At 39.3% G+C, this 13,537-nt stretch overlaps 1 protein-coding gene across 5 annotated transcripts in view; it reads left to right on the top strand.

The window, feature by feature from the left end:
* Nucleotides 1-907: 907 nt before the first annotated feature.
* LOC131150789 (dynamin-related protein 3A-like) overlaps nucleotides 908-13,537 on the top strand; it is a 103,790-nt gene continuing 91,160 nt past the window's right edge. For 4 of the 5 annotated variants that reach the window (XM_058101751.1, XM_058101750.1, XM_058101749.1 and 1 more), the window contains exons 1-2: nucleotides 914-1,051; nucleotides 1,135-1,572. In XM_058101751.1, the coding sequence (XP_057957734.1) occupies nucleotides 1,198-1,572 (375 nt within the window). In that variant the 5' untranslated portion in view covers nucleotides 914-1,051; nucleotides 1,135-1,197. Of the gene's footprint in view, nucleotides 1,052-1,134; nucleotides 1,573-13,537 lie in introns of all 5 variants that reach the window. The other variant, XM_058101748.1, reaches the window with a different exon arrangement.

The raw sequence follows: 13,537 nt of genomic DNA, 5'->3' as shown, positions 1-13,537 counted from the left end.
TATATTTTTGTTATTATATATGTACATTTAATTTTGAAGGAGAGCTTAGACATAATAGTAAGGTTGTCGTCGTGTGACTTGGAGGTCACAAGTTCGAGGCGTAGAAACAGTTTCTTACAAAAATGTAAGGTACGACTGCGTACTGTAGACCCATTGTGATCTACCCCTTCTATTATAAATTATTGATAGCAAAGCAGCAGCAACAACAGAGTACAGTAGCCTGAGCCTGCAGTAGTTTGTTAGTAAGAGCAACAGCAACAGTAAAATAATTAGCAACAACAGACTATAGTTTAGTTATTAAGTTGTTAAAATTTATGTTATTATCTTCTTGTATATATATTCTATCTTGTAAACTCTTATTGCATTCTAATGTAATAGAAATACTTTCACAAATCTTGAAACCTTCCTTGAACCCTCATATGCCGGAGCATTGTTTATCGGGATGCGCTTTTTTTAGATGTACTTTTAATTTCTATTATTTTAGAAGTCATGATTCTTGTATTCATATTAAATTTATTTCATGGATCTTAATTTATGATGCAAGCATATTTAATTTCTATTATTTTTTGAAGATCATAGTTATTATAATCATATTCTAATTGATGAAGATATTAAATTTATTTCTAACTAGTTGCTTGATTTATAAGGATGAAAATTTGATGGGAATCTAAGGCAGCACGATAAGCTTTAATTATATTTTAATTTTAGAAATATAATTAAACTAATTATTAACTATTAATCTTTATTTTTTAAAGTCGTTAACTTTTTTTTTTGAATCGAGCCCAGCCGGCCCAAATTTGAAGGAGATGCGTGGGCCCACTCCATGCCATTGGCCCGTTCAAGCATTATTGGAGTCGGCACAAGAGAATCCCATTCGCTTCCCCAGTTGACGGTCCTCGTGGGCTCACTCCATGCGGCCCGTTCAAGCTTTATTGGAGTCGGCACAAGAGAATCCATTCGCTTCCCCAGTTGACGGTCCTCCTTGGTCCCGAGTCAGCGTTCAGTAGTCTCTCATTCCTTCGCACACTCAAAAACTCTTTGTCCTTCCTCTGTAAGTTTTCTAGCAAGTTTTAGCCATTTGCGTTCCTTCTCGCTCTCGCTCTCTCTCTCTCACTCTCTCTCTCTCTTCTTCAGGGTTTCTCTCCACGACTGTGATCTCTGCGACGGATTCCTTGTATCTGTTTCTACGATTAACAAATGGGAAAGCAGGTGAACCCCATGGACGACTTGCCCAACCTCAATCCTTCATCAATCGGCGCTTCAGTGATTCCAATAATCAACAGGCTCCAAGACATTCTTGCGCCGTTCGGCGGCGAACTCTCAAAGATCGGTCTGCCGCAGGTGGCCGTTGTGGGCAGTCAGAGCAGCGGCAAGTCCAGCGTGCTCGAGGCGTTGGTGGGCCGCGACTTCCTTCCCCGAGGCTGCGACATTTGCACTCGGAGGCCGCTGGTGTTAATGTTGGAGAACAGCCCGAGGCGGTCGGAGAATGAAGAAGGGCGGGAGTGGGGCGAGTTCCGGCACTTGCCTGGAAAGCGATTCTACGATTTTGCGAAAATACGGAAAGAAATTCAGGTAATTTTTGAACTGCCCAACTTGTTTCGAATTGCAACTAAGAAGTGCTTTGTTATTGCTTGCCAAACAGTGCTTCGGTACACTAAGTCAGCAAATGTGCCGCGTTTTAGTATTATGCATTGCTAAAAACAAAAAGTGAATGGTGTTTTAGTTTCTGAAGTTGCTTTCTTGCTTTCCGTTTCTGAAGTTCCTCTCTTGTTCATATTACAGCTTCCTTTCTTGCTTTTTGGAGCAAATGTTGCATTGATTTGAGTTCTTGAAAACAATACAAGTACTTAGAAATTGCTAATTGAAAAGTATTTTAGCGGTTCTATGGTTCCAAAAGCTTGCTTTATCTTCTTTATTTTTTTTTTGATGGAAATCTGTTTCATGATTTTGATTGATCGAGTCTATGAAGTAGTGTCCAGCAAATGTTATGGAATCTTTGTCTGCATCCACTTTAGATGTATGAAATATAAGCTGTGTAGAATACATGGTAGCTTAGTTAGCTGCCACACTAGACTCAATTAGTAAAATTTCAATAAGTTTTTCACCTTTCAATCTGTAAGTTGGGCGTTCCATCAAAATACAGCAGCACAAAACACGGAAAATCTAAGTTGAAGGGACATTGCATTTCACTAACAGCATGTTTGGTTTGCCGAGTGGAATGGGGTACAAACAGAATGGAATGGAAATTTGGATGGGAAGCATGATGAAATCAAGTGAGAAATTTGATTCCATTCCTCCAAATTCTATTCCATTCTTGTGTACCAAATGTTTGGTAAATTGTTACTTGGCAGGCTGAGAGTTGTTGCTGAGCAAATGGTTATTTTACGTCAATGGAAGGGAGTAAATCAAAGCTAGTGGCCATGGGTGTTTATGGAAAGCAAATATTGTGTTATGTATGATTTTACTTTCGTGGACTGCTGATGTAGTTGCCTGTTAACTAGGTTAGACGTGGATAGGCTCTTTGATTTAAGTATATTTATGCAAGCTTGTTAGTGTTCGATATGCTATGTGCATCTGCATTTTGAATTTATAACTAGTTATGGCGATTGGTCATATTATTGGAGTAATTTACCCTAATTTGGAGGAAAAGATTAAGAAAACATCCGAAAATTTTGAAGGAATTTGAAGTGTCTTTTATGCCTGCTTAGTGTGGCCATTGTCATGCGGAAAATTTGTCAAGTAGTTGTATTTTATGTTGAAGAAGGATAAACTTATGCACCTTAAAATAGCCTTCAATAGAACTGCAATTCTTTGTAGGGGAATAAATGATCACTTCTTCATCCATTTTGTGGAACTTGAACACTTGGATATATTACACAGATGGACATCTGCAAATTACTCAAAATCTATTGATTGGGGAAATGCTGGAAAACAACTTTGAGGGATGTTTCTACTCTTTTATGGAAAAAAGAGAAGGGATAAATGAAATATGATTAATGATATGTTGACATTGTTAGTGCTAGGAAACCATATACATAGGGTTTAAGGGGTTTATTGTTTAGGTTTTAGGGTTTTGGGTTTATGTTATGGATTTTAGGATTTAGGGTTAACTTGTGCACCCAAAACCTAGTTTATGTTTTAGAATTTGATGCTCATGTAAGTTTCTCTGCATCCAACTTCTTGAAGATGCATGAGCACACAGCTTACTATTTATTTGTGCCTCGAAACCATGTGCATAGGATTTAGGGTTTAGGAATAATGGTTTAGCTTTTAGGGCATTGAATGTAATGTCTTCCTATATGTACCGAAAACTTGTTCTAGATTTGGTGTTTATGATAGTCATATGACCCATGATAAACAATTCATAGTCAATTGAATATTTCCTAGGAAACATGAATACAACTACATCTTCTTAATCTATTCTATCTGTTTGTAGTTTGAACTTGGGTTGCCCCCTGCATTGCTGCCTTTGAGTAATGTGCATTTTGCTCATCAAAATTCAGAATAAAAAAAAAAAAAAAGGGATTCAAAAAGGTATGAAAAACAAAACTGAATTTCTTGTTTAGTTTGATGGTTATAATATATTGAAGAGAAGTTAGAGCTGTTTCTTGAGAATAGGAGGCAGAGTATGTGGAGGAGATTATTATTATTATTATTATAATTATTTTGATGGAAAAAGAAATTCATTAACGAGAGAGAGAAGAATTTACAAGGGGTGGAGGATAATAGATCCACGTATGAAACCAAAGGAACAAACGAAACAAAAGAAATTATCTTTGTGCTCCCCTTCAATTTCTCTGAAGGTCTGACAAGAGTAATCCGTGGAGAGAACCAAAAGAATGAGCCCAAAAAGTCGCAAGGAAAACCACTTTGTCCTATAGGATGCAAAGTTGGTAACTTGGGTTGCTTTGCCATTAAAAATTCTTGCTTTCTATTCTGGCCAAAGAGTCCAAAGGATGGAAAATATAGTGCATCCTGAAAGAACGATCCCTTCCTTACTTCTCCCAAAGCCTTTATACTGCACTTCTAAAAAGGCTTCAATTGTTAGTGGGAAAACCACAACCTCACCAAAACTGAAAACAGATTAACCCAAATATCCTTATCCAATCGGCAATGTAGAAACAAATGGTCGATAGTTTCATTAGAATCATAGCACATTAGACAAATATCTGCTCTTATAGCTGTATCAAGCCTCCTTGTTTGCAGTAGATAAATGGTATTAAGCCGGTAAAGGACCAAGGCCCGCATGAAAGCCCTTATTTTGAAAGGGACCTTCGCCATCCATATGAAGTTATTCAAAGGGAAAGTGCAAGGACTCGGCGATTTTATAAGTTGAGAGAAAAAAGATTTGGTGGAAAAAGAACCAGAGTAAACCCCTACTCAAATGCTCGAGTCATCTCCCACAGCGGGAGAAAAATAAAATGGTTAAATCATCAATCTCTCTCTAGTTAAGATTCTTGAAAAAAAAAAAAATGTAAGTTCCAAGAGAGAGAGCTCCCTTCCAAATTGTAGAAATCAATAAGCGAGAATTATATAACCGAGATTGATACACGCTATCCTAGTCTTAGATGTGTTAATTTTGAGGAATATTCTCAAAAATTTTTAGAAGAGTAAGAGTCTTTTGAAAATTCGGAACACTATCTTCAAGAAAAAGGAGGGTATAATCATCAAATTGGAGATGGGAATCAATGCCCTCCTCCCTACCTTGAAACCTTGGACGACATTAAAACTTGGGCATAATTTATCATTCCACTCAGCACTTCCACAACTAAGTAAAGAGAAACGGGGAAAGAGGGCCCCTTGTCTCAAACCCTGTGAAGCCTGAAACCACTCCCTTGGTTGGCCATTTACAATAACCAACCGCTCCTTTGGTCCACTTCCTCCAAACCCCGCTGAACTCCTTTAAGGAACACATGATTCAAGAATCTCCAACTAACCCTATCATAGGCTTGTTCAAAATCTAATTTTAGTAAAACACCCCTCTCTCCCCTTCTCCTAACATTCTCCACCACCTCATTGGCCACCAGAACAACATCTATTTGAGAGTAATTGTTCTCCCCAACACCTCCAAAGCCTCTTAGATAAGACCTTGGCAAGAATTTTGTAAAAGCTAGTTTACTGTGCTTATTGGTTGAAAATCTCTCGCCCTTTTAGAATGCTCCTTCTTAGGGACAATATCTATAAACGTAGCATTCACAATCTTACCCACCACACCATTTTTATGAAATTCAGAAAAAAAGTCCATGTGATCTTCTTGAATCACCTCCCAACTATTCTGGAAGAAAGCAAGGGTAAATCCGTCGGGGCCTAGGGCCTGGGGCATTACAACTATCCATCTCAAAGACTGCCCCCTTAATCTCCTTAAGGTCAAAAGGCTTTTCCAGCAAGTAATGAGGTTTTCATGGGTAGGACTCCATTTTATACCTTCTATCATCAACCCATTTGAGTGCCACTTGGTGTTATATAAATCTGTTATCACTTCCCCAATTTATCTTGATCCCTTCACCCTGTTTCGTTTATTTGTTTCCAATTCCTTAATCAAATTCTTCCACGTCCTCCCATTGTCCACTTTATGGAAAAGTTTGGTATCATAGTCCCCTTCTCTCACCCAATTCCGCCTAGATTTTTTTTTCCAACTTACACTCTCCCTAAAGAGGATAACCTACAAATCTTTGCCAACTTGCCCCCTTCTACCCCTCTCCTCTTCACTAGCCAAGCCACACTCTCTCCATATATCCAAACACTCAATCTCGTTTAAAATAAAATTCTTTTCTCCTCTCAAATCATTGAAAACCTCCTTATTCCAGATCTTTGATATACTTTTCGCATCCTTCAACTTTCTCATAAATCTAAAAACCCAACCCTGAACATTGCTCTCTCTCCACCAAGACTTAATGCACTCCCTAAAAGAAGGGTTTGTCAACCACATATTCTCAAAATAGAAAGGAGTAAGACCCAACAAACAAGGTTGGAGTCCAAGAGAACTAAGCAATGATCCGACATTAGTATAACCTGAATTTCGTGGGCAACATTCGGAAAAGTATCTTCCCATTCATTGGTGAACAAAAAACGATCAATGCGAGAGGAAGCAATTCTATCTTCTGAAGCTATCGGGTAAAATGGTCGTTACTTAGCGATAAATCCTTAAGCCTACACTCTTGGATAATGGATTCTAAAATTACTAGTCACAACGGTAAGGTTGTCGCCATGTGACCTGGAGGTCACGGGTTCAAGGTGTGGAAACAGCCTCTTGCAAAAATATAAGGTAAGGTTGTATACTATAGATCTATCGTGGTCCTCCCCTTCCCTGGACCCCGCATACACGGGAGCTTTGTGCACTGGGCTACCATTATTAGTCACCCTAGAAACCCCCAACCCGCAAATGGGATAGTGTTGGTCCATAAACTGACGAAAACCACATACACCCAAAACCCTTAACATCCAGGAAAACAGAAAGAGAGAATTCATCGGCAACACAATCTCTAAGAAGCCACCCTAGTATCGCAGACAATGATTTGCCTTCTTGGGGCACCTAAAGAGGGAAAAAAAAAACCCAATCTCTAAACCTAGAGTCTGAGATACTTCTCACTGATAAAGCATCTACTAAATCAGCTTTATACTCTTGTATGAATAGGGAGAAACCCTACTGATTAACTCTTTCGTTCCAAGGGAAAATCTTCTTTGATAACTTATAGCACCCCCCAAACTCCTTTCATGATTGACTGAGGAGGCAAGCCTACCTAGTTCTCTACTCAACTTAGAAGATTTTTTTTTTTTTTCCGTTCTCCTCGCCCCACTGCCCATCCTGACCACTCCCCCTTCCTGATTAACAAGACTAATACCTAATTCATCAAGCAGGTTTTGGGCATCACGATTATCCCTCTCATCTCCTAGAAGGTCCACTATTTGCAAATCCCCTTTTTAAATTAACTCCTTTTGGCACAAGTGCAATAGATGTAGAAATGGACTGCTTGGGGGTTGGGAAGAATACCTTTTGGATTGGCTGCACTAATCATTGGAGTCCTGAGAGGTTCAATCATAGTGTTGCAAAAAGTGCTATCTAGCATAGGATCAGGGACTGAATTTGGAATTTCAAAAGAGGAGATGATAGAAGACAAAGCATTCTGGCTAGGTTCCTCCAAAAATAAAGCTTCATCTAGGCCTTGAATACCCTTATCATCCTTTATACCTTGACTGCCTTGATTAGGATCCTCTATTTTCAAATTCTGCCATTCCTCTTGTTGAGAAACACTAAGAGCAACTGATTGGGAGGGGCCATTCTGATCATCGGTCACTCCTGTTTTTTGCAAATGTTCAATCAAAAGGTCTTTGTTTTCAGGGCTATATGAGGAAAGAGAAATGAATTAATCTTCATCAGGATCTATGGACTCATAATAATTGCCACCAGCTTTAATTACCTGTTTTCCTTTATTCCCCAAATCGGAAATCTCCATTCCCATCCTTGTTTTAATCTCCTGGTATACCTCTGAGAGTCTTTGTAAGTCTGGATGCTGTAATTCTTCTTATTTTCAGCGCATAACCCCTCTGAATTGTTTTCTACTATTTCCCTCATGTTCCTTGAAACAACTCGGGCTCATGAAGGTTCTGCTCTCACAGCAGAAGCCGTAACCTCCCTGTTATTCTGCATTGACTCTTGATTTCCATGGCTTTTAGAATAACTTCTCATAGGCCCTTTCTGCCTTCCGGTATTATTCCTTAGGCTTAGAGTGATGAAGATGCTCTCTCTGATCCGGACTGGTATTGGTTCTAAAAGCATGAGTTCTATTATTCTGATTATGGACCATTTCCTTAATATGTCCAGCGCCAGCACTGTTATTTGAAATAGAGACAGATTTTGAAGAGGTGCCCGGATATTGAGATATCTTCCATCTGTTCTTATCGATTCCACATCTCAAGTCAAACTTTCCTTTCTCCTCCTCCTCACCAGAATCCTTGAGTTCCGGTGAACCAGCATTTGCGATCTTGAGAAAACCGTAGGTCTGGATTCCAGTTTAGGCTGTTGCTGCTGCTCATTTGCAGTACAAACATTATATGAACCACAATCATGACATAGCAAAATCTGGTTTGAATGGAAATCTCCTCGACTTGTTTGTTCTCCTGTAACTACCTGCCAGAATTTCATCCACCCTGATACCTTCTTTCCGTCCAGTACGCACACCATTTGTATCACATCATTTGTTGGGATCTTTTCTAGAGAAATAAAACGGTCAAAAGCGTTTGCTTCCGATCGTAGCATGATAAAATGGTTTGGAGCTCTAAGGGTTTCCACCCATGGACTTGCTGTTCTTGAACTGAAGAAGGTTTTAAGCTCCCTTGACAGCCGCAGCTTCCCTTGTTCTGAAAGAAAAAATGGAAAAGAGGCCACATTCTGTTCGCAGTGATGACGATTATCCCTTCCTTGCAAATCTCTTTTTGTTAATGAAGAACCTTAGACTCCGCATGAGGACTGCTAGGGAGATTACTGCAAGAATCAAGGGGTCTGAAATCAGCTGAGATAGGGCAACTAAAGTTGCAGCATGCAGCAACTGGGAGTGGTTTACTGATGCAGTGAATTAGGGTTTGTAATGATCCCACTGGGATTACTGGTGTAGTGAGTAGGGGCTAGAAATGACTGATTTAACTCAGGATATGAGTGGTGGGTCAACAAGATGAGGCTAAATAGAAATTCAGTGAGAATGTCATGGGGCACAGGAAAAAAGATGACTGATTCCAGACCCTTGAGTCAAGTTAGCAGTTTGTTGCAGGAGTCGTCTTACTGGTGCAGATTGTTAGGGCTTCGTCAAGGGAGTGCCTCCTCGTTCTTGACGTGGTCGGTGAGTGTCTTGCAGTTGAGGCAGTTTGTCGGAGGAGTCTCGCTGGAGAAGATTGTTAGAGCGTCATCGAATTGGGAGTGCCTCTTCAGCAGTTCATCGGAGGAGTGTTGCCGGAGAAGATTGCAGAGCTTTGTCCCCCAACTTCATTGTTTGCGCATTATTGAGACTTGATCAAAAGGGAATAGAAGGAAAGAAGAGAACTTGCACTAAAGCTTGTCAATCTTGATAGAAAAATGGCTGGAGGAGATTATTGGGAACAGCTTTGGAGGAGGTAAGGAGGTTTTTGGAAACAACTTTGACAATGCTTGCCTATTATTTCTTCTGAAGGCTAGTTAAATTTTGAAAATGTGAATCACACACTCGTGTTGTATGTTTTCTATGAATTGAACATTCAACCTTTCAATTGATGTCATGTTTGATTTGCAGAATGGAATGAGGTAGCAAAGGAACTGAATGAAAATTTGAATGGTGATCATGGCAAATTCAAGTGATAAAGCCAATTCCATTTTAGCCAATTCCATTCTATTCTTATGTATCAAACGTATAATGATTGATGAATTTTTGAGGATGGAGAATAACTGTTCCTAATCAGTGGCAATCAGGAAAATGATGATAGATGTTTGTTAGAAGAAACAAAGGAATCACCGTTACCCAATTTGGAAACCAATCTGAAAGAATAAGGTAAAGGGATTGTTGGTCCCAAACCCGAATGTGTTTAGGTAAGTAGCAGTTTTTTGTGTGTTTAGTTTAACGTTTAGTAGGTTTATGTGTATTTGGAGGTTTGTTGGTAATAGATATATCTAGGGGTTTATTCATAATTTCTTTTATCTTTAAGGATTTATTTGTAATTTTCTTGTAATTTTGGATTTTTTATATTGGGGATGTGACCATGTGAAAGCCATGTAACAGTTTTTGTGAATTTGAGAGTGGATGTTAAAGGTGAGCTGCCGCCCCCCTCTTTCTTGCAGTACTTTTTTCTTCTTTTTCTTTTTCTCCCATCCTCCTTTTTTTTTCTTCCCTTATTTTTCCTTTGGCAGTACCCCTTTCTGCTGCTCTAAGACAATTGTTATCAGAGCAAAGAATGACTAGCATGCTGTAGCCATCTCCATCCAACCATGTCCACATTTCCTTGCCACTGCCATCATGGCGTACAAACAAATTACAGTCTTCACTTTCATTGCTGCAAGCATTGTTGCAGAACAACACAGGAAAGCCTTCAAGGACCACAAGTCACAGGAAAGCCCCAGGAACTGCAGCATTGTTCATTGCCAGAACAGCCAGTAATTACAGCCTTTAATTTCGAGCACTACTTTCCAGGTAGCATACCATACCTCCATCCCTTTTGGAAACAGACATTTCCGATCAGCCCTTCCCTCAAATTTCATTGCCGTCTGACCATGCATATGATCCCATGCGACACCTGAAGTTTTCCTGGCAGAAATAGTTTCTCACCTTTGTTGGAGTTTTATTGGCATTCTGCCACCACCGGTAGATTCACCACCCCTTGATCCATCAGCAGCTGAAAGGCCATCGCTGGATTTTTATTGACATTCTGCACAATGCGCATCCAGAATTCTTTCCTCTGCAATTACCAGAATTGTGATAAATTGGTTCCAGCCCTAAATTTTTGGTTTTCTTCCTGATATTTTGAAGCCGGCTAACAGAAAGCTGATTGTTCAGGTTTGGTAAACATTTTGAGGGCATTGATACTGCCAGCCATAGGAATTAGGCTACATTGCTGCACTTTTGTGAGTTCTTTATGTGAATTTTTTTAATTTTCTGCAGGGTAGTCGATGCTTAAAGGTTATTTGGAGATAGTTTATGAGAAATTGCTAGTCAACTTTGAGAAGTTGCATGAGTAGATGAAGAATTGTTAGAAAATTGTGTTAAGGGTCTTTGGTGATATGTAGTTGCAGTGTGTGAGTGTGCATATAAAATCAGCAAACTTGGTGACCAATGTTGAGTTGTCTGCACGAAAATGAGGTTTTTGTCTGGTAGGAAAACATGGAGAGTCCTTTGGAGACTAATTTAAGTGGAATGTTCATTATGATGATAAGTAGTTGATTAGGAGAAAATACTTTTAGGGTAACAACTAAAATTGCAGCCTGATTTTTCTACCAAACAAGAAAGTGGTATAGCTAATACTGCTTCCCCCAGCTTTTGAGTTACATGAAGGCTGAAATGATCATTAAATATGGGAATTAAATTGAAATGTTTAGATTATGGTTCTCCTGATGAATTTAATGATCAGGTGTATTCTTTGGGGTACTATTCCTAGTGGTATAGCAGGAATGAGGGCTCGAAAGCTGCATTTGGTTGAATCAAAATTGAAAGGAACTTTTCGAACTTGGTGGATTAAATAGCAGGAGGTCTTTAGAAGGAGGAGATATGGTGAGATCAGAACATGGCATGAGATGAAGTGAGTGATGCAAAAGCAATTTGTATTGTCCAATTGCCAGCCGCATATTCATGTGCAACGTTTTTTGATTTGTTGCACGAAAATAAGGTGGTGGCTGATTACGCTAGTAGGTTTTATCATTTGGCTACTTGTGCCAACATAGAGTGGGAGGATGTGATGATTACTTTGAACAAGAAATGGTTCAAGCCATCTATTGCCTCTAAGCTTGCTCCATATCATTCCATTAAAGTTGGAGATGCAGTACAGGTGGCTACTTAGGGCTACATCAACCCTTCATATTGAAAAGACCTTTGGTGTAGTTACGTGCTAGAATTTAGCTGAGCAAAAAATAGAGTACCATCCCTTGGAAGATTCCAATGCTCTTTGGCTCTAAGGTCCAACTGGCAGTTAAGTGCTTCAAATATTGGGGTTTTGGGCATTTTGACCAAGTCATGGCAACTATAGAAAAGGGGATGGTGATGCCATCCAAGGAAATGAACTAACTGTGGCTGAGACAAAAGTCCCAAGTGACTTAGATGAAGATGGCAATGCTTTCTTCCCACTAATTTGAAGAAAATGAACATTTGAGGCTGTTGGTTTTAGAGAAGAAAATATTTCTCTCTTATTTCTTAATGATAAATGTACAACCTCTATATAATGGAAGGAAGAAGTTCCTTTCACTATATTCGGTAACAAGATACTAATTACCACAAAATCAGAAAACTAGCCAAATATAGGAAACTACAAAATAGGAAACAAACTAATAGAGATATTAGGAATTTTCCAAAATCTCTTTATTCCTAAATTAACGTAGTCAACTAAAACTAAAATCGGAATTGCTGCAACGGTATCCTTGAAAATCAGTGATCGAATATTTCCACACTCCCCCTCAAGCTTGGCTTGAGCTAGGCATAGATGTTAATCAAGCCAAGCTTGGTACTCAAATCTTCAAAATTCTTCCTTGGTAGAGCTTTAGTGAGGATATCTGCTATTTGCTGACTTGTCGGTGCGTATAGTAGACTAATTGTCCCATTTTCTATCTCCTCCTTTATGAAGTGGTGGTCTATCTCCACATGTTTTGTCCTGTCGTGATGCACCAGATTCTTTGCAATTTTAATAGCTGGCAGATTGTCACAAAATACCTTCATTGGTTCAGACGTGATGATTCCTAGTTTACTCATTAGTCTTTCTAGCCATATTCTCTCACAAATTCCGAGTGCCATAGCTCTAAACTCTGCTTCTACACTGCTCCGAGAAACTATTGCATGTTTCTTACTTCGCCATGTTACTAGGTTTCCCCACACATTTGTACAATAACTAGATGTTGACCTTCGGTCAGTTATTGATCCGGCCTAGTCCGCATCAGCAAACACTTCAATATCTTTCCTTGTGTTTTTCCTACAGTACAAGCCTTTACCTGGTGTCATTTTAAGGTACCTCAGTATCTGGTTGACAGCTTCCATATGTTCTTCAGTTGGATCATTCATGAATCGACTGACTACACTAACCGAGAACCCAATATCTGGTTTGGTGTGCGAGAGATAAATCAGCTTTGCAACAAGTCTTTGATATCTGCCTTTGTCCATTGGTACATTGTCCTTATTAGCTTCAGGCTTAGTACTTGAGTCCATGGGCGTTTCTGTCGGTTCTCAGCCAAGCATTCCAGTCTCTTTAAGAAGATCTAGTACATACTTCCGTTGTGACATTGAAATTCCCTTTCTTGACCAGGCTACTTCCATTCCAAGGAAGTATTGTAGGCTCCCAAGATTTTTGGTTTTTAATTCTTTGGCAAGTAAGGTTTTGAGCTTGATTAGTTCGTCTTCATAATCACCTGTTAAGATGATGTCATCTACATACACAATGAGAATCACCAATTTTCCTTCGGTTGAGTGTTTGATAAACAAAGTGTGATATGCTTGACATTGAGAACACCCGTTCTTCTTCACTGTTTTGTTGAACCTGTCAAACCAAGCTCTCGGGGATTGCTTCAATCCATAAAGGGATTTCTTGAGCTTACATACCTTATTCATAGTTTTGCCTGTGTTTCAAAGCTAGGAGGAATGTCAATGTAGACTTCTTTTGTAAGGTCTCCATTGAGAAAGGCGAATAGTGTTTAATTTGGCTGCTGGAGCAAACATCTCTTGATAGTTGATGCCATAGGATTGAGTGAACCCTTTTGCAACCAGTCGCGCTTTAAATTTGTCCACGCTTCCATCAACCTTGTATTTGATGGTGAATATCCATTTACATCCTACTGGATGTTTCCCACTAGGTAGGTTTGAAATATCCCAAGTTCCATTTTTCT

This window comes from Malania oleifera, chromosome 3, assembly GCF_029873635.1.
Source record: "Malania oleifera isolate guangnan ecotype guangnan chromosome 3, ASM2987363v1, whole genome shotgun sequence".
NCBI classification, from domain to species: Eukaryota; Viridiplantae; Streptophyta; class Magnoliopsida; order Santalales; family Ximeniaceae; genus Malania; species Malania oleifera.
Note: the sequence above shows the minus strand (reverse complement) of the source record. Positions and strands in the feature narration are given on the sequence as shown.